The 23,932-nt window shown below is 43.4% G+C and overlaps 1 protein-coding gene across 1 annotated transcript; it reads right to left on the bottom strand.

Moving 5' to 3' along the window:
* Positions 1-3,098: 3,098 nt before the first annotated feature.
* Positions 3,099-21,540, bottom strand: LOC138975091 (N-sulphoglucosamine sulphohydrolase-like). Its single transcript, XM_070347737.1, has 9 exons — positions 21,336-21,540; positions 19,539-19,671; positions 16,711-16,844; positions 16,026-16,182; positions 14,772-15,001; positions 14,086-14,261; positions 11,253-11,429; positions 10,621-10,740; positions 3,099-5,938 (listed from the first exon to the last, which is right to left on the bottom strand). The coding sequence occupies exons 1-9, from the start codon at positions 21,421-21,423 to the stop codon at positions 5,633-5,635; spliced, it is 1,521 nt and encodes a 506-aa protein (XP_070203838.1). The 5' UTR covers positions 21,424-21,540; the 3' UTR covers positions 3,099-5,632.
* Between the last annotated feature and the right edge of the window lie 2,392 nt (positions 21,541-23,932).

Here is a 23,932-nt window from a genome sequence, read left to right as displayed (position 1 = left end):
TTATAATTTATTTATTTTTTTACAATTTTCAGATTTTTAATGACCAAAGTCATTAATTAATTTTTAAGCCACCAAACTGAAATGCAATACGGAAGTCCGGCCTTCGTCGAAGATTGCTTGGCCAAAATTTCAATCAATTTGATTGAAAAATGAGGGTGTGACAGTGCAGCCTCAACTTGTACAAAAAAGCCGGATATGACGTCATAAAAGACGTTTATAAAAAAAAAATAATAATAAAACGTCCTGGAATATCATTCCCAGGAAGTCTCATGTCAAATTTCATAAAGATCGGTCCAGTAGTTTAGTCTGAATCGTTCTACACACACACACACACAGACAGACACACACACACACACACACACACACACATACACACACACACACACACACACACGCACATACACCAAGACCCTCGTCTCGATTCCCCCCTCTATGTTAAGACATTTAGTAAAAACTTTTTAATTAAAAAATAGAGCTTGTTTGAAACAGGTAGAAAGGAAGAGTTGATATTGCAATATCTGTACGTGGGAATGTGGTGAAAAAGAGTGCTAAAAGTAGTAAGTCGGCCTCAGATCCATTTCAAATATTTATTGCAGAAAAACAAAATACAAATTAAAAACAAAACCACAGAACCATTACCAGGTGTCATAGGAATGTTTGAAAACAATAGTTTTAATTTTACACTGTAAATACAGGAATCAGAATTAAACACCTCAAATTGGCACATGCATAATGAATCACCTGGAATTGCAACAGGGAGATACTGAAGTAATTGGAAACAAACACTTGAAATTGACAGAGAAACAATTGAAAATATATTACTGACATGAGCGTACAATATTTTAATGGAAGTGCATTTTTAGCACGAAGCATCCGCAGGAGGATGCACTAACAATTACATAGTGCCACAAAATGTGTACGGACATTTCACAACCGTGCATTATTAGCACAGAACACATACATGGGGGCGCACAAAACATTATTGTACCATGATGATGATCGGGATTGTTGAAGATCTTTTCTTGTGCAAGGCGCCCCTGTATGACCGCAACTGATCCAACCGGCCGCATCTGAACAAACGACGTCGAAACGGCGCGAAACACGTCCTCTCGGTTGGTCTCGGATTGACTCGGCTCCTCTCGGTCTTTTTTTGTGTGTGTCTTTTTTTCTTTTACTTATGGTCGGAGTGGTATATTTATGTACATCTTAGATTAAAAAAAACACCCGAAAGCTGTGTTTAATCGTTTCGCGTAAATTGTACATTTTTTTTCAGCTTTGAAATTGTTTTGGCTTGGAGAGTCCGCGCGCTTTGGCTTGGAGACTAATTCTCCACAGGCACGTTCTTCCCAACCACAGATACCAGCGTCGTCCGCGACGCTGGAATGACACACTACTATTTGGCATACCTTTTTGCATTCATTGAACTTTCCCCAATAAATTCGGCTCACATCGTAGGCCTACTAAAAGTTTGTCAAGACACGACACACAGGCGATAACAAATGCCCAGCTGAACTTGTGGTTCGTAACCACACACTAACGACCGTCGAGGCACGTAATGAATTTTGCAATCTTCCGACCAACATTTTTTAAGTCGGTTACTCCCATTACTGCAACCAATAACACAGCATGTTGACGCCATCGCTAATTTGGTTGTAACGTGAGGTTTTTGTTATAACATAGAGGAAAACACATCGTCCCGTTCAATTGCTTCCATCACGTTGAGCAGACGATGCAGCGGTCGGCTCGTCGAAATTTCTCGTCCAACCAGAATCGCTTTGGGTATCACGTGAGTTTTCCTTCTTTGTACCATGTAAGAGCCGAAACTGTTAACTGGTGTATTGTGCTGTCGTTCTTGGAGACGAAAACAAAGTAAACAACTTCTTGGACACCGCTGGTGATTGTACGTGGCGAATAACGAGTTCCTTCTTTGTCTGTATCTTCTAGCTAGTGTATTACAGGGGCGTAGTACGCATGTCAACATTATCCATCAATAGACGACTAATACACAAGTTAACAGTTCCGGCGTTTACATGGAACGAAGAAGGAAAGCGGAAGAGGAAGCAGTACAAACATACTCGCAAAAAACGATCTGCGCACGCGTTCAAATCAAAGGGGGAAAAAAGGAAAATCGCGTGTTTGTGTGCCCGATGTAATCCTTAGAACCTTTACACTCTTTCTTTGTACACTCAAAAGCAACTTCAGGGCTGGAAAACTACAAAATTGCACTTTTTGCCGACTGAATCTACGCTTTCTCAAATCAACCGGAACAGGAAGAAGAAGAAAAAACTTTCGAAAAAACGATCTGCGGATGCGCATTTTCTCAAAAACTGGAAACCGGAAGCAAAAGTGCTCGCAGAAAAAGATGTGCGCATGTGCGAATCTAAAAGGGCCGCGGAACTGCAGTTAATCGGTGTATCCTTCTTTCCATTTACCTTGTTTGATCTTTTGTATCAGAACATGGCCATCATGACGTCATTATTTTCTTTTACGTATATGTGACGCATAAATCTGGCTTGAGTCTTGGGTTGCAAGACCTATCGGCAAACTTCGTAAACACCGCGCGCGCGTCCGGGTTAGTCGATACTGAAGGCAAAGGAGAATGAAGCGGGTGTGTATTCGAGTGTTCAGAATTGTTGTTTCTTCGACATGACAGGGGTGCACAAAAAAGACGTAATGCTAGAGAAGTGTGTCTAGTTATTTTGCTTACATGGGGCTAACTTCAACTTAAAGGCACGTTCAGCTTCACGTAACCCATCGGTTTCTGGTCTCGGACACTGTTAGGCTTAGTACTACTCTTAAAAAATAGTACAAACACCCTTTCGTTTAAACACTCACAGCTTGAGAACCCCCTAGGTGCCCTCCGTAAAGAGTGAGCATATTTCAAAGAATATATGTCGTGCAGTCAGAACGGATGTACAATGAGACAAATCGGACGCCTCGTTTTGGCGCTAGAACTAACTTTTAAAATCTAATTAATCGATTGACAGCTTGTTACACAAACATTCTTAAATCATATACACACTTTTTTTGCAAATCAATATTTCTGGATTGTTAAGTTTGAATTCAACGAATCCATACAAAAGTTGTACAGTAACGTGTTAATGGGCGTCAACTTTTTATTTCATCTGCCACACTGAACAAAAATTAAATGTAAAAGCACACTCACATAAAAATATGTGTGCATCAATCAATCAATCAATGACGCTTATATCGCGCATATTCCGTGGGTACAGTTCTAGGCGCTCTGCAGTGATGCCGTGTGAGATGAAATTTTATACGGCCAGTAATTGCAGCCATTTCGGCGCATATTACCTTTCACGGTCTATTATTCCAAGTCACACGGGTATAGGTAGACAATTATTAACTGTGCCTAAGCAATTTTGCCAGGAAAGACCCTTTTGTCAATCGTGGGATCTTTAACGTGCACACCCAATGTAGTGTACACGGGGGGGGGGGGGGGGGGGGGGGGGGGGAGTTCGGACACCGAAGAGAGTCTGCACACAAAGTTGACTCTGAAATAAATTTCCGCCGAACCTGGGATCGAACTCACGCTGACAGCGGCCAACTGAATACAAATCCAGCGCGCTACCAACTGAGCTATATCCCCGCTCCTATATGCGTAGACTCTGCTGCATATTTGTTGACAAACATACGACACAAACTACCAAAAGTTGCCAATTCACAGTCAAACATACGTTTATGCCAAACAAAAATATATATTGGTATAGGGTAACCCGACAGACCCTATTTTTTCCCGCCGATCCTACAACTTGATTTCCATTTCTCAAAAAAATTCCAAAAAACAACCTCTGGCACATTTTGCGTACCATACAGAGACTAAATATAAAAAATATATATATGGAAAAGCCGACCTACCGACCCTATTTTTTTGGTCATGTTACCCAAAACCAACATATATTTTTGTTTGGTCTTAACATACATTTATTTAAAAAAAAGTGTATTTCAATATAGACAATACTTTTGTAAAATATCGTTTCATTTCATTGTTAAAAATGTTAACGTAAAGGAGCCTGGTTCTCGCTTTCATCTCGTTGATTCCATGTGCGTATTTGAAGGAGAGGCTGAGCATCGATTTATTTATTTAGCACATAGAGAATCCCAATTTTTAATAATATGATATATTAAACTTGACCAAAAAATTATTGCAACAATTTTCGCACGTTCAGAAAAGCGTTAACCCACAATCCTTTTTAATTGAACTTTATATGCTGCCTGAAACTTTGGCACCAATTGCCTCAACCAATTTTTGCTTAGCATGCAAAGTCACGATTTTTTGTCCTTAAACCCTGAATTAATAAGAATATTTGTTTAGATCTTTCGGAAAAGTTAAGTAATATGACACGCTTGATATACATGTTCACAAAAATCCACACACATTCTGGTCAGCCTATTGGTCATGACTTCTGAAATTTTCAAAGCAATTCACTGGGAACTTGAGCAGATATGGCTCTCTCAGTGGAGGACCCCCTCAAAAATGGCCGCAAAACGTGCCTTTTTTGGCCTCTGAAACGGTTGACACCTACCGCCTTTGACACTGAAAGGCTACACAAATACTAAAGACGTAAGGTGCATGAAACAAAATGCTCTGAACAGGAAATTGATTGGCCTTTCCAATGGTAGTGTGAAGTATTTGGTAAGTGCACATTCTGATTTTTTGCAGATTTTAAAATACGGGGCATCGGTTTTTGTCAGGTCGATTTTAGGGGTGACCTTGTTTGACAGGCTGCCATGGGATGCCTATACAAAGTACCACCGATCGAACAAATGATATGAACAGTAGACATAATTACCTTTTCCAGCATATAAAGTTCAATTAAAATGGATTGTGGTTTAACGCTTTTCTGAACGTGCAAAAATTGTTACAATAATTGTTTGGCCAAGTTTATTTATGAAAGAAATCAAACCGTCATGGTCTAAATAATCTGCCAGTCTAATCATTCTGATAATCCTCGCTACACGGCTATCGCCAGTTGTCTCTCTGAACGGACGCGACACGAGTCCTACGCGAATCTATCAAAACCAGAATACAGAGTGATCTCCCATATGTTGTTCACGAGCAGTGTTCGCGAGACGAAAATGATTGTAGATTGGCCGACTTCGACAGTTTTCTCCGTTCTGTTCTTCACAGTTATGATAAAGACATCGTTCTAAGGTCAAAACAAGTCGAAATTTTGGGACTGCTGCCGGAAGGAGACCGTAATATATGGTTGCATCACTGTCAAAAAATCGTCTGCTCCAGCGAGCGACGAAACCAAACGGTTGATTATCACGTGACACTTAAGCCATATTTAGAGTTGTTTGCACAGTAAATACATCCGCGAAAAATAGCTCGCTTGATACTGTCTAAAATAAAAATTCCTCTGAAATTTAAAAATTACAAAACACCATGAAAAATCATTATCGACGATCGCGAATCTGCTTACATCCATAACACATTACAAAAAGCTCTAAATATGTTAAAAAAAAAAAAAAATCGGAAACTCAAGGCATCCTGTCAGGGAGAGAATGAGCCGAACTCATTTTGACCTGATGTGAGGATGCCAGTCTAGTGTCATGCAGCCATCACTGAAGTCAGAATTCGAGTTCAAACGAATATATTGAATTTACAATTTCATAATTCAGCTCGGTACTTATTCATCCCATCTTCGCCATTATCCAAAGGGAAGCAACTTGGGCCGTTCAAGAGTTCTCCCCCCGGAAGACAGCGCCAGGGGTCGTGGGTCTGGGCTTGCCAAGACAACAGCTCTGCTCGCAGCTCGTTCATAACGCTCTGGTGCCCGGGGTCGTCGGCCAGGTTATGCAGTTCTTGCGGGTCGCTGTGCAAGTCGAACAGTTCCCACTGCGGGCGGTAGTAGTACTGGTCGAGGGTCTTGAACCAGTGGGTCGGCTGTCCGGTCATTGTGCGGTTTAAGATATCCTGTACACAATTAAAAAAAAAAAAAGGTAGAAACATGAAGCTTGCCGACATTAGCGCATGCGCAGACGAACGCCTGTCCCCATGTCTAGAACAAAACAGATCTTAATACTAGGGCTCATAGCCCTAGAACAAGTCGCGTAAGAAGATATGAAAACGTTGGCAGTTTATTTGTTTTTGGAATGTTGAAAACGTTTAGTCAATCTCTCGGCCACAAAAACTAAATGCGAACGTAGTACTTAATTTGCATACAACGATTTTTCTTTAATTATGAGCATGTGTTCGGAGTAAATATAACATATCTATATACTTTGGATTCAGGGTAAGATAGAGAATACAATACAATCATTATATATAAAATCTGATAGTCAAAGCTTGAATAATGAATAAAATAATGTAAAAAGAGTCGGTTCCGATTAGATACGTTTCTTTCTTTCTCTATTTGGTGTTTAACGTCGTTTTCAACCACGAAGGTTATATCGCGACGGGGAAAGGGGGGGAAATGGGATAGAGCCACTTGTTAATTGTTTCTTGTTCACAAAAGCACTAATAAAAAAAAATTGCTCCAGGGGCTTGGGGCATTATAAAAACGCCAGAGAATGTGACCGGTTTTGAAGATGCCGGGAAAAGGAACATGCTTTAAGTGCAAGAAATGGTGACGCTTTTCAAAACGCTAAACAAAGTGACGCGCCCTGCAAATGCTGAAGAGAATCCTATGTTGGGCACCCTAACTTGGAACGTTTCTAGTTCCGCACCGATTCATTTTACATTTAATGCAAAAGTGACAGGCCTATAAATAGGTAGGCGATGTAGAGACACAGAGAAAAGGAGAGAGGAGAGAGAAAGAGAGAGTGACAAAATGTTCCGCGTACGCGTTTCAAAATGTTACTGAAGGAGACGCGTTCTCAAAATGCGACAAAGCAGCAGCAGCATCAGAAGAACAAACAAGAGGCGAAGCCTTCAAGGCTCACGTAAGAAATCGACAAACAGTAACACAAACTCAATCACTCCGTCACACATACACACACACACAGTAAGCATAGGTGACACTGTGAAAGAAAGCGAGACACTAGATCTAGATCTGTTTGTCTGCAAGCCTACTTACAGGGACACGACTGCCAACTAGTCTCGGCCCGCTCAAAATAACAATGACCGAGACTTTCAGTAATTCCTTCGCGTGACGTCTAACCCTCTTACGCCATAATGTGACGTCTTCAAATGTTAAAGTTTCTACCACAGACATACATACATACATACATACGCACGCACGCACGCACAGACAGACAAAAGTTAGCATCGCATAGGCTACACTTACGTGAGCCAAAAATAGTTGAAGCAGACTTCTCAAGCGCAGTTTTCATAAAAATGCAATAGTTTCCCATTAAAGACCCACTCCGGCTCGTGAAATCAGTCTGCCTCACTGTCTGGCCAGGCTGTTATGTTGGATAAGACCACCCCTCCCCTTGGTCACATACCAAGAATCAACACCCTGACAGTGCTTGCTGTGGTGAGTTGGAATTTGTATGTATTAATTTCCAGTGCCTTTTACGAAATTAGTTCTTAAAACCTGCCAGTGTGCACAGAGAGCACCTAGGCTTTTCATGTTGGGTATGTGTCTAAGTAGAGGGATGGTTGTATCACATGTACAACCCTGGCCAGACGTCAGACAGAGAGCACCAAGGCTTTTCATTTTGGGTATGTGTCTAAGTAGAGGGATGGTTGTATCACTTGTACAACCCTGGCCAGACGTCAGACAGAGAGCACCAAGGCTTTTCATTTTGGGTATGTGTCTAAGTAGAGGGATGGTTGTATCACTTGTACAACCCTGGCCAGACGTCAGACAGAGAGCACCAAGGCTTTTCATTTTGGGTATGTGTCTAAGTAGAGGGATGGTTGTATCACATGTACAACACTGGCCAGATGTCAGACAGAGAGCACCAAGGCTTTTCATTTTGGGTATGTGTCTAAGTAGAGGGATGGTTGTATCACATGTACAACCCTGGCCAGATGTCAGACAGAGAGCACCAAGGCTTTTCATTTTGGTATGTGTCTAAGTAGAGGGATGGTTGTATCACATGTACAATCCTGGCCAGATGTCAGACAGAGAGCACCAAGGCTTTTCATGTTGGGTATGTGTCTAAGTAGAGGGATGGTTGTATCACTTGTACAACCCTGGCCAGACGTCAGACAGAGAGCACCAAGGCTTTTCATGTTGGGTATGTGTCTAAGTAGAGGGATGGTTGTATCACATGTACAACCCTGGCCAGGCGTCAGACAGAGAGCACCAAGGCTTTTCATTTTGGGTATGTGTCTAAGTAGAGGGATGGTTGTATCACATGTACAACCCTGGCCAGGCGTCAGACAGAGAGCACCAAGGCTTTTCATTTTGGGTATGTGTCTAAGTAGAGGGATGGTTGTATCACATGTACAACCCTGGCCAGACGTCAGAGAGCACCAAGGCTTTTCATTTTGGGTATGTGTCTAAGTAGAGGGATGGTTGTATCACATGTACAACCCTGGCCAGATGTCAGACAGAGAGCACCAAGGCTTTTCATGTTGGGTATGTGTCTAAGTAGAGGGATGGTTGTATCACATGTACAATCCTGGCCAGATGTCAGACAGAGAGCACCAAGGCTTTTCATTTTGGTATGTGTCTAAGTAGAGGGATGGTTGTATCACATGTACAACCCTGGCCAGGCGTCAGACAGAGAGCACCAAGGCTTTTCATGTTGGGTATGTGTCTAAGTAGAGGGATGGTTGTATCACTTGTACAACCCTGGCCAGATGTCAGACAGAGAGCACCAAGGCTTTTCATTTTGGGTATGTGTCTAAGTAGAGGGATGGTTGTATCACATGTACAATCCTGGCCAGACGTCAGACAGAGAGCACCAAGGCTTTTCATTTTGGGTATGTGTCTAAGTAGAGGGATGGTTGTATCACATGTACAATCCTGGCCAGATGTCAGACAGAGAGCACCAAGGCTTTTCATGTTGGGTATGTGTCTAAGTAGAGGGATGGTTGTATCACTTGTACAACCCTGGCCAGACGTCAGACAGAGAGCACCAAGGTTTTTCATGTTGGGTATGTGTCTAAGTAGAGGGATGGTTGTATCACATGTACAACCCTGGCCAGACGTCAGACAGAGAGCACCAAGGCTTTTCATTTTGGGTATGTGTCTAAGTAGAGGGATGGTTGTATCACATGTACAACCCTGGCCAGGCGTCAGACAGAGAGCACCAAGGCTTTTCATTTTGGGTATGTGTCTAAGTAGAGGGATGGTTGTATCACATGTACAACCCTGGCCAGATGTCAGACAGAGAGCACCAAGGCTTTTCATTTTGGGTATGTGTCTAAGTAGAGGGATGGTTGTATCACATGTACAACCCTGGCCAGACGTCAGACAGAGAGCACCAAGGCTTTTCATTTTGGGTATGTGTCTAAGTAGAGGGATGGTTGTATCACATGTACAATCCTGGCCAGATGTCAGACAGAGAGCACCAAGGCTTTTCATTTTGGGTATGTGTCTAAGTAGAGGGATGGTTGTATCACTTGTACAACCCTGGCCAGACGTCAGACAGAGAGCACCAAGGCTTTTCATGTTGGGTATGTGTCTAAGTAGAGGGATGGTTGTATCACATGTACAATCCTGGCCAGACGTCAGACAGAGAGCACCAAGGCTTTTCATGTTGGGTATGTGTCTAAGTAGAGGGATGGTTGTATCACATGTACAATCCTGGCCAGACGTCAGACAGAGAGCACCAAGGCTTTTCATGTTGGGTATGTGTCTAAGTAGAGGGATGGTTGTATCACTTGTACAACCCTGGCCAGACGTCAGACAGAGAGCACCAAGGCTTTTCATGTTGGGTATGTGTCTAAGTAGAGGGATGGTTGTATCACATGTACAATCCTGGCCAGACGTCAGACAGAGAGCACCAAGGCTTTTCATTTTGGGTATGTGTCTAAGTAGAGGGATGGTTGTATCACATGTACAATCCTGGCCAGACGTCAGACAGAGAGCACCAAGGCTTTTCATTTTGGGTATGTGTCTAAGTAGAGGGATGGTTGTACATGTATCACATGTACAACCCTGGCAAGATGTCAGACAGAGAGCACCAAGGCTTTTCATTTTGGTATGTGTCTAAGTAGAGGGATGGTTGTATCACATGTACAATCCTGGCCAGACGTCAGACAGAGAGCACCAAGGCTTTTCATTTTGGGTATGTGTCTAAGTAGAGGGATGGTTGTATCACATGTACAATCCTGGCCAGATGTCAGACAGAGAGCACCAAGGCTTTTCATTTTGGGTATGTGTCTAAGTAGAGGGATGGTTGTATCACATGTACAATCCTGGCCAGATGTCAGACAGAGAGCACCAAGGCTTTTCATTTTGGGTATGTGTCTAAGTAGAGGGATGGTTGTATCACTTGTACAACCCTGGCCAGGCGTCAGACACAGAGCACCAAGGCTTTTCATTTTGGGTATGTGTCTAAGTAGAGGGATGGTTGTATCACATGTACAACTCTGGCCAGGCGTCAGACAGAGAGCACCAAGGCTTTTCATTTTGGGTATGTGTCTAAGTAGAGGGATGGTTGTATCACATGTACAACCCTGGCCAGATGTCAGACGGCGAGGCGAACTGATTTTACTAGGCGAAAGGGGTCTTTACCACCTGAAAACAAACTCACCAAAAATGTAGGCGAGCCGTAAATGTCAGTGGCCATGCCATAGGGACCCTTGTAGTTGAGGTTGTGGATCAGACGGTACTGCGGGGTTCGAACCACGCGCATGGGGTAGTACATCGTCACCTTTCAAGACAAACAAACAAATCCATGGGAAAGATAAATTGACTAGTAAAGTTACCCATAGTCATTTTCTTTACGGGGTTTTTGTGTGTGGATTCATTTGTTGTGCAAGAAGTGGAGTAGTTGTCACCAAGAAGGTAAGCATGCAAAGTTCGGTCATTATTCTATGCATTTGTTCATTTGAGAATATCTTAATTCGTGCAAAGAACATGCTAAGGAAATTCAAAAAGAAGAATCTCTCAATCTCTCTCTCTCTCTCTCTCTCTCTCTCTCTCTCTCTCTCTCTCTCTCTCTCTCTCTCTCTCTTCTCTCTCTCTCTCTCTCTCTCTCTCTCTCTCTCTCTCTCTCTCTCTCTCTCTCTCTCTCTCTCTCTCTCTCTCTCTCTCTCTCTCTCTCTCTCTTTTGTTCTTGTTCTTGTTCCTGTTCCCTCATTGGCGAGGGCTTATTGTAAAAAAGCAGGTATTGCTTATATCATTACCCTCGTAAATAAAATAATATCTTATCTCTCTTCCCACCTCATGCATGTTATGACTGGAGAAGGCCCGCGTGTAGTTTGTGAGGTCATCGGGGTTGGCGGCCACTGGCAGGAGAGACTTGCCGGTCAGTTTGGCATTACTGGAAGAAGGGTCAATGCCGAACCAGTCCAAGATGGTAGGAGTGAAGTCCATTGTAGATCCTATGGCATCGGTGTACTGTCGATTAATCAAAATTCAGAGGGCAATAAGGGATAGTAGTAAATCTATATATATATACGACTTGTGTCTGTGTGTGTGTGTCTGTGTCTGTGTGTTCGCGATGCACGCCCAAGGTTCTCGATGGATCTGTTTCAAATTTGGTGGCCATATTCAGGTACACCCCGGACACAACCTGGTCGATGAGATATTTCAACACGTGCTCTCAGCGCGCAGCGCTGAACCGATTTTGGTTTTTCTGTTCATCTTCCCAGATCCATTCCCACTAACTCTTCCTTATCTTCTCCAGTGTTTTGCGTTTATCTCCCTTCCTTCGTGTGGCGTCAATCCATATTCCCGTTTCTATTTTTAGAAGGTCACTGTCGACAACGCTCAATCCATATTCCCGTTATACTATTTTTAGAAGGTCACTGTCCCGGCAAAGCCGGGTATTACTCTTCCTTATCTTCTCCAGTGTTTTGCGCGTTTATCTCCCTTCCTTCGTGCGGTGCGCCGGCTTAGCCGGGTCCCCGGCGCAGCCGGGTATTCGGCTCGACTTCTTCCCGGCGAAGCCGTACCCGATGAAGCAGGTATTCATCTAGTATGTCATATTGGGATAAGGTTTCTGGCGAATTTATCATTAACAAGTGAGAGAGACAATCACGTTGGTGTAATTTAGACACGCTATGATAATATCTAAAAATGCTTTGAAACTTTGTTGGGGAAGGGCTCCTAATATGGACCGGCTCCTAATATGGACCACCACCAACTAACGGCGCTAGAGCGCTCAAAAAAGTTTTATTCGCTGTATTCACTCTCTTTGGATAACTTGCACATGTCAAAACAGTTACAGAAACACAAATCTCAAAACCGTTAGGCTTTTTCTCTTTTTTCACTTTTGGCAGCGTTCACTCTAAATTTGCCGCCTAAAACGGACTCGTTTCTGTCTACAGCCAAAGCTTTTATCAAACAGAAATGGCTATATATGACAGCTAAAACCGTATTTGTTACATTTTAGCATAGAAGTGTTGACCCCGAGTTTCTACTGCAAACAAAAAATAATAGCAAAATCTTAAAGTATGTGCGAGTCCCCTAATATGGACCACCTTCAACAAATCGAAGAAAATAAAAGCGAAAGGCTATTTTCATTAATTCATTAAGAAGCTTGCTGGTAATAACCTATAACTAGCCCTCAAGATTTAAAAAAAAATGCTACGAAAAGTCTTCTTTTCGTGGAAGTTGATAATTTCACTTATTTTCACTGTTTTTGATAAGCTTCTTTAGTTTCCTGGTGTGCTTCAAATAATGCTCTCATCAACCCGAAACAGATAAATCTAGAGCATATTTTAATTAGGCTGACTTGTACACTAAGTTGTATCATGCTATTTTGAAATATAGGGGTCTTTTTACAGTGATTCGTGAAGGCCGCTTCACTGGTCCATATTAGGCACCCAGGCTCCTAATATGGACCCTTTGTGATTTTTTCTGTATTTAATTTTTGCTGAATGTGTATCAAAGCTATTTTACTCTAATTAGGCCTAACGGTTAACCTAAGAAAGAAGGACTACCAAGCACAAAATGAAACTTCTTTGCACGAAAACAAGCTAGTTATCAGCAATAAACAAAAAGTGGTCCATATTAGGGGCCCTTCCCCTACTAATTAATGTACTTCTACTTTAGAGTCCTGTTCGTCGACTTGTACTGCCAGTGCTAGCATCAAATTTGGCTATTTCGCTCGTATTTCAATATTTAAAAAACATAATCGTGTAAATCCGATATGACCCAGCAAGCCATGAAGTATTGTTTATCGTTCATAGTGTACTTGCTCGAAACGTCCCGCAGTTTAAGCGCCCAAAGTGAAGACGCATCTTATGGAACCTCTTCCAAAGCCTCGTGAGAGCAAAAAGACGTCACACTAGAAAGTATAGTGTGACGTGTATGTTCTCAAAATTCTCCCAGGGGAAACAGCAAGCGCAAAAGTGTTCCTAGAATGACGTTTGTCTTAGTGACGTTTGTCTTAGTGACGTTTGTCTTAGTGACGTTTGTCTTAGTGACGTTTGTCTTCGTGACGTTTGTCTTCGTGACGTTTGTCTTCGTGACGTTTGTCTTAGTGACGTTTGTCTTCGTGACGTTTGTCTTCGTGACGTTTGTCTTAGTGACGTTTGTCTTCGTGACGTTTGTCTTAGTGACGTTTGTCTTTGTGACGTTTGTCTTAGTGACGTTTGTCTTCGTGACGTTTGTCTTAGTGACGTTTGTCTTCGTGACGTTTGTCTTAGTGACGTTTGTCTTAGTGACGTTTGTCTTAGTGACGTTTGTCTTCGTGACGTTTGTCTTAGTGACGTTTGTCTTAGTGACGTTTGTCTTCGTGACGTTTGTCTTAGTGACGTTTGTCTTAGTGACGTTTGTCTTAGTGACGTTTGTCTTCGTGACGTTTGTCTTAGTGACGTTTGTCTTAGTGACGTTTGTCATTATGAGCATCTATTGAAAATGAGGTCCCTGCCAGACTAGGTTGATACGACCTCATTTAAATGATATACCAATGTGTGAGTGTATGGTTTTGATATGTCATGGGTAGCCTTTCTCACATAATTATGTAAGATAAACACGTTTCGTGGCTCGTTGTCATACAAGCTTTTTGTCGGTCATATCGTTTTTTATTTCATCTGTTTGTTCTCACCTTGCCCCAGTGTTGTTTGTGGAGGGGTGATGAAATCATCATAGGCTCCCCGTTGCCAGGTTCGTACAGGTTGGTCTTGGCGCTGGGGAAGGGGATGCCGTTGTCTGAGGTGTACAGCACCAGTGTGTTCTCCATCAACCCGGACTGTTCTAGTTCCTTCAGGAACAGACCCAGACCTGAGGTGCGGAGAGGAGGTGGGGGGGGGGGGGGGAGGGGAGCACAATCAGTTTGTTGAAAAGTCTGGATATTAAATGTTAATAACGCACTACGTAAAATCGCTACTTTTGAATTCCTTAAAATAGGCTTTATGCTTGAGTTCGGATCCTCAGTATTGTATGTCACGAGGGCAACAGACATAGCCCAGAACTGACGTCACTTCAGTACGTGGAACCCCCATTTTAAAACCTACACAAGTCTGTGACAATGAGGTCCTACAATAGAGGGAGTCTTAAAATGGGGCTTAATTTGACAGCGGTTATGGACAGAAAGTCTCAACAAGTAATGCCCAAGTTAAAAGGGAGGAAGTCTAAGAAATAGGGAGTCTTAAAATAGAGGTAAATTTACAGAGACTATGAACAGAAAATCTGAAAAAAGTAATGTCTTAAAAGGGAGGAAGTCTTAAAATGGGGGGGGGGGGTGGGGGGGTAAGGGGGGGGGGGGTCTTAAAAGTGTGGGCTCGACTGTACCTTGGTCCATTCTGCTGTACGTTGTGTACATGTTGGCCATGTCCTGTCGGGCTGCCGGGGTGTTGGGTAGATAGTAGGGTAGCTCGATGTCGTCTGGGTTGTAGTACTCGGGGGTCCAGTCAGGGATCACCCCAAAACCCGGTTTTCCATTGCCGAACTTTTCGCAGAACTGACCCAAGCTACCTCCACACCGATGGGGGTCGTGCCAGGCCATGTAGAGAAAGAATGGTCTGGGGGAAAAAACGGAATTTTTGTATTTATGCATTTTCTTTTGTGATTTGTATTTATTGTTGTTCACGTGTGATCGACAAGAAGAAGAAGAAGAAGTATTTATTGTTATTTGTTGCGCACAATACAGCTTACTTCGGTTGAAATTGCATTGTCAGGACGGAGTCAAAGGTGAAGGCCAATTAGGTTCCATTACATCACGCAGTAGTACTTCTTTTCTTTCTTCTGCGTTTATGGGCTGTAACTCCCACATACACTTGCGTTTTTGCACAAGTGGGTTTTACGTGTAAGACCGTTTTTACCCCGCCATGCAGGCAGCCATACGGACGCTGATTTCAGAGGAAGACCGATCAGGTTCCATTACAATACGCAGCGGGTGAAAAACAGTTCCGCTTGCTCGTCCAACTGTCAAATGTGACCCTCCACCACGAAATGAGTCGCATGTCACCTCACGCGGTTCTGCGCTAGGCTTAATATAAGTCCGGGGAATGTCTGGTAACAGTGTGAGGGTCACCTTAGTCACAGGCTTATAACTCAAACAGTTTTCGCTCTTTTCTAAAACGGGTTTCACCACTGGATAGAGCATAAAAAAAACTCTGTAGGAAAATGTAAAAATATGAAAATCAGGCAAAGGTGACATGCGACTCAATCCGTGGTGGAGGGTCACAAATATGAGCCTGAATTTGACATGCACGTATGTAATAACTTTGCAAATTTGTTTTAAATCTATTCATTTATTGACCTATCTAATAGAGTATTTCATTTGCTCGTCTTTTGTCTGTCTTTATCTATTCATTTATCTATTAATCATCTTGTCATTTATTCATCTTTTTTGTTCTGTCTTTATCAATTCTTTGATCTGTTTTACTCTACCTAGAATCTACTCATTTTTAACAACTATCGAATAACTTTTTTATTTGCTCACTTTTTTTCTGTCTTTACTTATTCATTTATCTATTTACGATCTTTGTATTCATTCATTTTTTTTAATGTTTGTATCTATTCTTTAAAACTATTTGAATCTACCTGGAATCATTCTGTGAGCCTTGCAGAAACTCTCGCATGTGTTCCTTCATGCAGGTGATGTTTCGCCCCACCTGGTTGATGGGGAACTTGGTGCTGGAGGCATCGTACTCAAACTGGTAGACAGGTAAGGGCGCCACGTGGTACTTACCCACGATACCTGTACAAACAATGCATTACAAGTTTAGAGTATGTGTTTGTTTGTTTGTTCGTTCATGGGCTGAAACTCCCACGGCTTTTACGTGTATGACCGTTTTTACCCCGCCATTTAGGCAGCCATACGCCGCTTTCGGAGGAAGCATACTGGGTATTTTCGTGTTTCTATAACCCACCGAACTCTGACATGGATTACAGGATCTTTTTTCGTGCGCACTTGGTCTTGTGCTTGCGTGTACACACGGGGGTGTTCGGACACCGAGGAGAGTCTGCACACAAAGTTGACTCTGAGAAATAAATCTGTTGCCGAACGTGGGGACGAACTCACGCTGTCCAAATACAAATCCAGCGCGCTACCGACTGAGCTACATCCCCGCCCCAGAGTATGTGTCTTTTGTGTGTGTGTGTGTGTGTGTGTGTGTGTGTGTGTGTGTGTGTGTGTGTGTGTGTGCGTGCGTGCGTGCGTGCGTGCGTGTGTGTGTGTGTGAAATGTGAGGGCGGGGGAGGGGAGTTGGAAGCAGGAAGAGATTACCTGTTCTAACATTATGCTGGGAGAGAATGTTGGGCAGACTCTTGACCCTGTCAAAAGAACTGAAGTGGTGAGGGTCGTGTGCCAGACCGTACATCCCATTCTGGTGCTGAGGCTGGCCGGTTAGCAGCACTGACCTGAACACACAGACAATCACGTGAAAAAACAAATACGTGTATGCGTACGCACGCGTGCAGACACACAAACAAAAAGACACATACAAAGCACGGTTGCACCTACCCGCGGGCGCGCACGCATGCACGTTCGCACACAGAAACACCATACCCACACGCACGCACGCACAAACACACACACACACACACACACACTCTCTCTCTCTCTCTCTCTCTCTCTCTCTCTTTCTCTCTCGCGCGCGCACGAGAGAGAGACTGAGACAGAAAGAGGCTGAGACAGACAGGCAAACAGACAGATAGACAGACAGAGACAGAAACACAAAGAGATCAATTACGCACACACGCATAAGAACTGTTCCGATTCCTTCACAACTCTCTCCACTTAAATATAAACTGGGTTTTACTTTGAAAATGAGTTATCTTCAGTCACATCAGCTACAAACACATTGTGATTTGTTTGGAGTTATCAGCTGTATTCTTTTGAACGGCCTTGCCAGGGCTTACTTTGAATGCTCGATGGTTTCTTTCTGCAAATATAATACAGGTCAGTGGTTTTTTCTTTATCTCTCTGTCATATATTTTGAGTATGTCATAAAAGAAGCATCAGCATAACTATCAACGGGTTAAGTATGTATGGAATGTCCTTGGCAGATTAAATATTTGCCGGGATTTATCTCTCAGCAAAGGCATATGCTTGCGGAGTACCTATCAACGTTTGTGTTGTCGTCTCGTAAAATTGTTTTATTCTGTACTTCGAGCTTTGTCTCAGGATTTTTTGGATTCGTTTGTTAGTTTGGGGAGGGGGGGGGGGGGGGAAGGAGGGGGGTAGATTGAAAATATATGGCAGACTCGTGAAACTTTCAAAGGAACCGTAATTGTGAATGTTGAGGGGGTGGGGGGGGAGTGGGGAGGGGGGGATGGAAGGTATTTGTTCGTTCGCACAAAATAATTATCGGTCAGTTAAGCGATCTTCAGGGAATTAATGTTCAACATTAATATTGCATAGTGCATAAAAAAAATTCTAAGCCTACTTCTCTGTATCGTTTAGCTACGTGTTAAGGCCTCCGCAAAAGCCACCAGTGGCAATCTGCTAAATGAAGTCATCAACAATGCCTTCTCTGCACAGTAAGCAAACAGGCTGTTGGTTCTGACACGTGTCCAAGTGGAGGGATTGTCTTACCTGACCAGGTCTGACACGTGTCCAAGTGGAGGGATTGTCTTACCTGACCAGGTCTGACACGTGTCCAAGTGGAGGGATTGTCTTACCTGACCAGGTCTGACACGTGTCCAAGTGGAGGGATTGTCTTACCTGACCAGGTCTGACACGTGTCCAGGTGGAGGGATTGTCTTACCTGACCAGGTCTGACACGTGTCCAGGTGGAGGGATTGTCTTACCTGACCAGGTCTGACACGTGTCCAGGTGGAGGGATTGTCTTACCTGACCAGGTCTGACACGTGTCCAGGTGGAGGGATTGTCTTACCTGACCAGGTCTGACACGTGTCCAAGTGGAGGGATTGTGTTACCTGACCAGGTCTGACACGTGTCCAAGTGGAGGGATTGTCTTACCTGACCAGGTCTGACACGTGTCCAAGTGGAGGGATTGTCTTACCTGACCAGGTCTGACAAGGTGAGCCAAATCGGTTGCAATCGAGAAAGATTGTCTTACCTGACCAGGTCTGACAAGGTGAGCCAAATCGGTTGCAATCGAGAAAGATTGTCTTACCTGACCAGGTCTGACAAGGTGAGCCAAATCGGTTGCAATCGAGAAAGATTGTCTTACCTGACCAGGTCTGACAAGGTGAGCCAAATCGGTTGCAATCGAGAAAGATTGTCTTACCTGACCCGGTCTGACAAGGTGAGCCAAATCGGTTGCAATCGAGAAAGATTGTCTTACCTGACCCGGTCTGACAAGGTGAGCCAAATCGGTTGCAATCGAGAAAGATTGTCTTACCTGACCCGGTCTGACAAGGTGAGCCAAATCGGTTGCAATCGAGAAAGATTGTCTTACCTGACCAGGTCTGACAAGGTGAGCCAAATCGGTTGCAATCGAGAAAGATTGTCTTACCTGACCAGGTCTGACAAGGTGAGCCAAATCGGTTGCAATCGAGAAAGATTGTCTTACCTGACCTGGTCTGACAAGGTGAGCCAAATCGGTTGCAATCGAGAAAGATTGTCTTTGAGCAGTATAAAAAGGGCACTGTTAATCCCGAACGAACGTGAAACAACTCACAGAGCCTGGAGAGTTAGAGAGAGAGAGAGAGAGAGTTCAATAGAACGGCCCGCATGCGCAGAACTCACACTTCAGAGAACGAATGTACACTATTAACTGATATAAACAATGCCAACATGAAATTGCATTATGCTCTAATATTTATTGTCCTTGTCTATCGGGGAGAGAGAGAGAGAGAGAGAGAGAGAGATGGAGGGAGAGAAAGAGAGAGACAGATAGACAGACAGACTGACAGTCAGTCAGACAGACAGAGACAGACAGGCAGGCAGACAGACAGAGAGCGAGAGGGAGACAGACAGGCACAGACAGACAGACAGATAGAGGGAGAGAGACAGACAGACAGCCATAGAGAGGGGCGGGCGGGGTAGTGATGTGTGTGTGAGCATGACACCTGTGTTCACGAGAAGAGCTGTGCTTGATTGCTCGTCAATAGTGATCAACTTTGAGTAAACCAGACACACCCTACCTGCTGGGAGAGCAACTGCTGACAGAGGTGTAGCCATTTCTGAAGACGACGCTGCGAGCAGCAAGAGCATCGAAATTGGGAGACTTGATCACACTGTCCTTATAAGCTCCCATCTGGAAGCCTGCGTCATCCCCTGTGTGTGATACATAAAGAGTTGTATTAAAGCTGTAAACTGGGGTTCTTGGAGACTGACAGAGAAGACGAGATGTCTTTCTGGACAGAGTTTCTAACGCTGTTATCATCCCATTTTACTGTGTATATATCAAACTAGAATGAATACCCGCTTCGCCGGGTAGCCGGCTTCGCCGGAAAGAAGTACTTAGAGCCGTACGCCGGCTTCGCCGGGTCCGAACAATGGACCCGCCAAGCTTAGGTCCCTCCCAGATTCGTGGAATGGGAACAGCACGAAAATGATTCAGTGGCCATAATGCCATTCCTGACCATATCGAGTCCCATCCTTGTCGACGAATGTAACCGTGTTAATCACCTTTGGAGGCGAACTCCACTCAAACAGGACTGAGCAAGTTATGGCTTCTCAAAGGAAGGCCAGTACATAAAATTACGTTAAAATTAATATTAAAAGTCCTACGGTTTTGAGCCATTAAGGACTTGAGTGTTTCACATAAAATTACACAAAAGCCGCCAGACCACATCACAAACAGAACTGAACAATGCACAGGTGTTGCTTACATAGAGACACACACACTCACACACACACACACAAAAACACAGAGAAGCCGTATCTATAGAGAGATAGATGACAGTGTATTTTTCGCGTGGCTATAAATTGATTCGACCTTTGCACTTTTACAGTGAGGATAATTTACGGGTCCAATTTACGTTCTGTACACTGCGTTGACCTTCTAAAAATAGTAACAGTAACAGAACGCCGGGAATATGCGAAGACGCTCAGCGCAGTGGACAGCGCAGTGAAGTAACTTACAACTGAACGGGAAAGCCACACGAAGGAAGGGAGATAAACGCCAAACACTGGAGAAGATAAGGAAGAGTTACTTATAATGGTGAAATGAACACAAAAACAAAAATCTGTTCAGCGCTGCGCGCTGAGAGCACGTGTTGAAATATCTCATCGATGATATTGTGTCCGGGGTGTAGCTGAATACGGTGTCCAAATTTGAAAAAGATCCACCGAGAACTTTGGCGTTGTGATGTGGTGTAGCGGCTATGGTGTGTCGGTATGGGGGCCCGGGTAGCTGAGGTGGAACCAAAATAGCTGAGGTGGAACCAAAATCGGTTCAGTGCTGCGCGCTGAGAGCACGTGTTGAAATATCTCATCGATGAGGTTGTGTCCGGGGTCTCTCTGAATAAGCCCACCAAATTTGAAGCAGATCCATCGAGAACTTTGGGCGTGCATGGCGAATACACAAATACACAAACACACAGATACACAAACACACAGACAGACACAAGTCGTATATATATATAGATAGTGTTGAAATATCCCTCGCTGATCAGCTGATCAACCAAACAAAAGCCGGTGACAAATGTCCATGTGATGTCTCCCAAGCCAGATGCCGCTTTTGTTTTTCAGTGAAAGCTGTTTGCTTGGGTGCTTTTACTTTCAGTGTGTGTGTTTGTGTGTGTGTGTGTGTGTGTGCGTGTGTGTGTGTATGAACGTGCGCTTACGTGTTTGTGTGTGTGTGCGTGTGTGTATGTGTGTGTGTGATTGTGCGCTTACGTGCGTTCGCGTGTCTGTGTCCTTTTCCCCTACTCTCGCATCGACAATAATAACAAAACATCAAAACACAGTGCATAAAGTTACATTCCACTACTTACCGAAGAAGAGGACGACATTTTTCCTGGTGTCTGCAGAAGCGACCATAAACAAGCACAGTAGCCGCAGGAGTAGATCTACACGATACATCCTGATGGTGGCAGACACGCTTCACTAATGGTCACAGATGAGCGAATGTAAACTCAACACGCTGGACTGACGGACGCTTGCGAGTCAAATGCAAGCGCGCTTTGTGGCGTGTAACTGTCACGTGAGAGTGTGTGTGTCTATCGAGAATCTACACTGGTCCGCGAAAGATACGCAACACTGAATTTTGATTGCCTACATGCGACGATGAAACTGTTTCCTAATAGGCTCTAGTTCCTGTGAGGACGTAAAACATGACTTAAGTAACCAACAAACTGTTTTTGCTGTTTTCTAATTCCCTCACTCGAGCTTGTTAACGAGAATCTGTAACTTGACATTGTGGGTGTTGAATCAAAATTAACTGACCGGATAATATAATAGACTGCCACACACATAGATTGAAAAAATGCACTATGTGTCTGTTTCAGTGTTTGCCTGTCTGTCTGCGTTAATGTTTATGTAAGAGAGAGAGAAAGAGAGAGAGAGAAAGAGAGAGAGAGAGAGCTATACAAACAGAGAGAGATAGGGAGAGAGAGACAGACAGATAGACAGACAGAGAGAGATATACAAACAGAGAGAGACAAAGTAATAAAAACAACAATAAAACGTTCTTCTATAGCGCCATTCACCGCCGTCTCAAGGCCCATTACAAAATGCACTTGACATTAAAATCCAACATTTCACACTCATAAAACATATTCACACGGGGGATAACCGGTCAAATGCCGAACAGAAGCCGAATGCCGCTCATGACACGTGTGAAGGCAAGTTTTGTCTGTTTTCTAGGTATTGTTTGATTTATGTCGGGATTTAAGGTAAGCTACTGATTCAGCGATGACTAAATTTGTTTCTCGATGCATAAAAAGTCAGGGAGCGATTGATATTTGCCCGTAAATATCCTTCAAAGCTGAAAATGTCCGCGATCGAGCACCGGAAATGGCTGTTCGATGGGTTTTGCAAGTAGAAATGTGCTTTATTTCACCAAATCAGCTCGTATTTGGTATGGGTACGGGATTCTAGAGGACGAAGGAGTCATAAGAGGTGCAAAGAAGTGCTATTTGGGAGTAGAATAAATCTTCCGAGACAGTAGACAAGAGAAGGTCATATTTGAGAGAGGAGCGCGTAGGCCGATTGTCTTTCCGACAAGCGAATGATACAGCAGATTAATCATTCGTTTTGACCAGAAACCTAGTCTCTAGTTTTTATGAATGAGTTTTTTAATTAAAACAATCACGAGAACTCTCTCGCTTAGCCTAATGGCTGTTCGATGGGTTTCGCAAGTAGAAATGTGCTTTATTTCACCAAATCAGCTCGTATTTGACATCGGTTTGGTATATATATATATTTTTTTTTTCTAATCCTACCGCGAACTGGATAGCAGACGCGGCACGACTGTTGCACCACACTTTGAAGTAATCCCACACTTTGAAGTAAATTACTTCAAAGTGTGGGGATGTGCCCCACACTTTGAAGTAAACCCATTTTTTACTTCAAAGTGTGGGGGGATCTTCCCACACGTTGAAGTAAACTCAGTTTTTACTTCAAAGTGTGGGGGGATCTTCCCACACTTTGAAGTAACTTACTTCAAAGCGTGGGACTTTTGCATTGCCTGTTTGAGCCTGATGATTTTGTCCAAAAAATGGCAGTCTTTTGGATGAGTGAACAGAAAAAGTGAGCGAGCCAAGAAACATAGTGATGTTTGTTATCAGGCTTTAAAGGCATATGTACGCGCTCCCGTGTTTACAAAGTGTAGTTTGCCCATAATCGATGTCAAACGCACCATAAGACCATGTAATGACGATATGTCGCCATGCGCGGACCATATACATGCATTACAGCTTGTTCTAGCCTCTGAAAAAGTGAGGATGTCAACAAAGACGCGGAGTTATTTCCCTTGCGTCAACGCTACCTCTGTTGGCAAATCTATAAATAGGACGATCTAGATCAAAATAAAAATTAAAATATCTCAACATTTAAGGGGTCCTAGACCACAATATCTTGCAGGGAACTTAATTTAGCATGTCTCCAGCTGTGGGTAAAGCAATTAGCGTGTATAGTCATCGAGTACATATGGCTTTAAGCAATGTCCCATTGTTGAGTGTGACGAAAACTCGTGGTGACGATTTTAAAACATGTTGGGTCACGCATGGTCCAATCTTACATGGTCCAACCTTACATGGTCCAACATTACATGGTCCAACCTTACATGGTCCAATCTTACCTGGTCCATATATATTATTGGACCATGTAAGATTGGACCATGTAAGATTGGACCATGTAAGATTGGACCATGTAAGGTTGCACCATGTAAGGTTGGACCATGTAAGGTTGGACCATGTAATATTGGACCATGTAAGATTGGACCATGTAAGGTTGGACCATGTAAGATTGGACCATGTAAGGTTGGACATGGTAAGGTTAGACCATGTAAGTTTGGACCATGTAAGGTTGTCCATGTAAGGTTGGACCATGCAAGGTTGGACCATGCAAGGTTGGACCATGTAAGATTGGA

This window comes from Littorina saxatilis, linkage group LG9, assembly GCF_037325665.1.
Source record: "Littorina saxatilis isolate snail1 linkage group LG9, US_GU_Lsax_2.0, whole genome shotgun sequence".
Classification (NCBI taxonomy): Eukaryota; Metazoa; Mollusca; class Gastropoda; order Littorinimorpha; family Littorinidae; genus Littorina; species Littorina saxatilis.
Note: the sequence above shows the minus strand (reverse complement) of the source record. Positions and strands in the feature narration are given on the sequence as shown.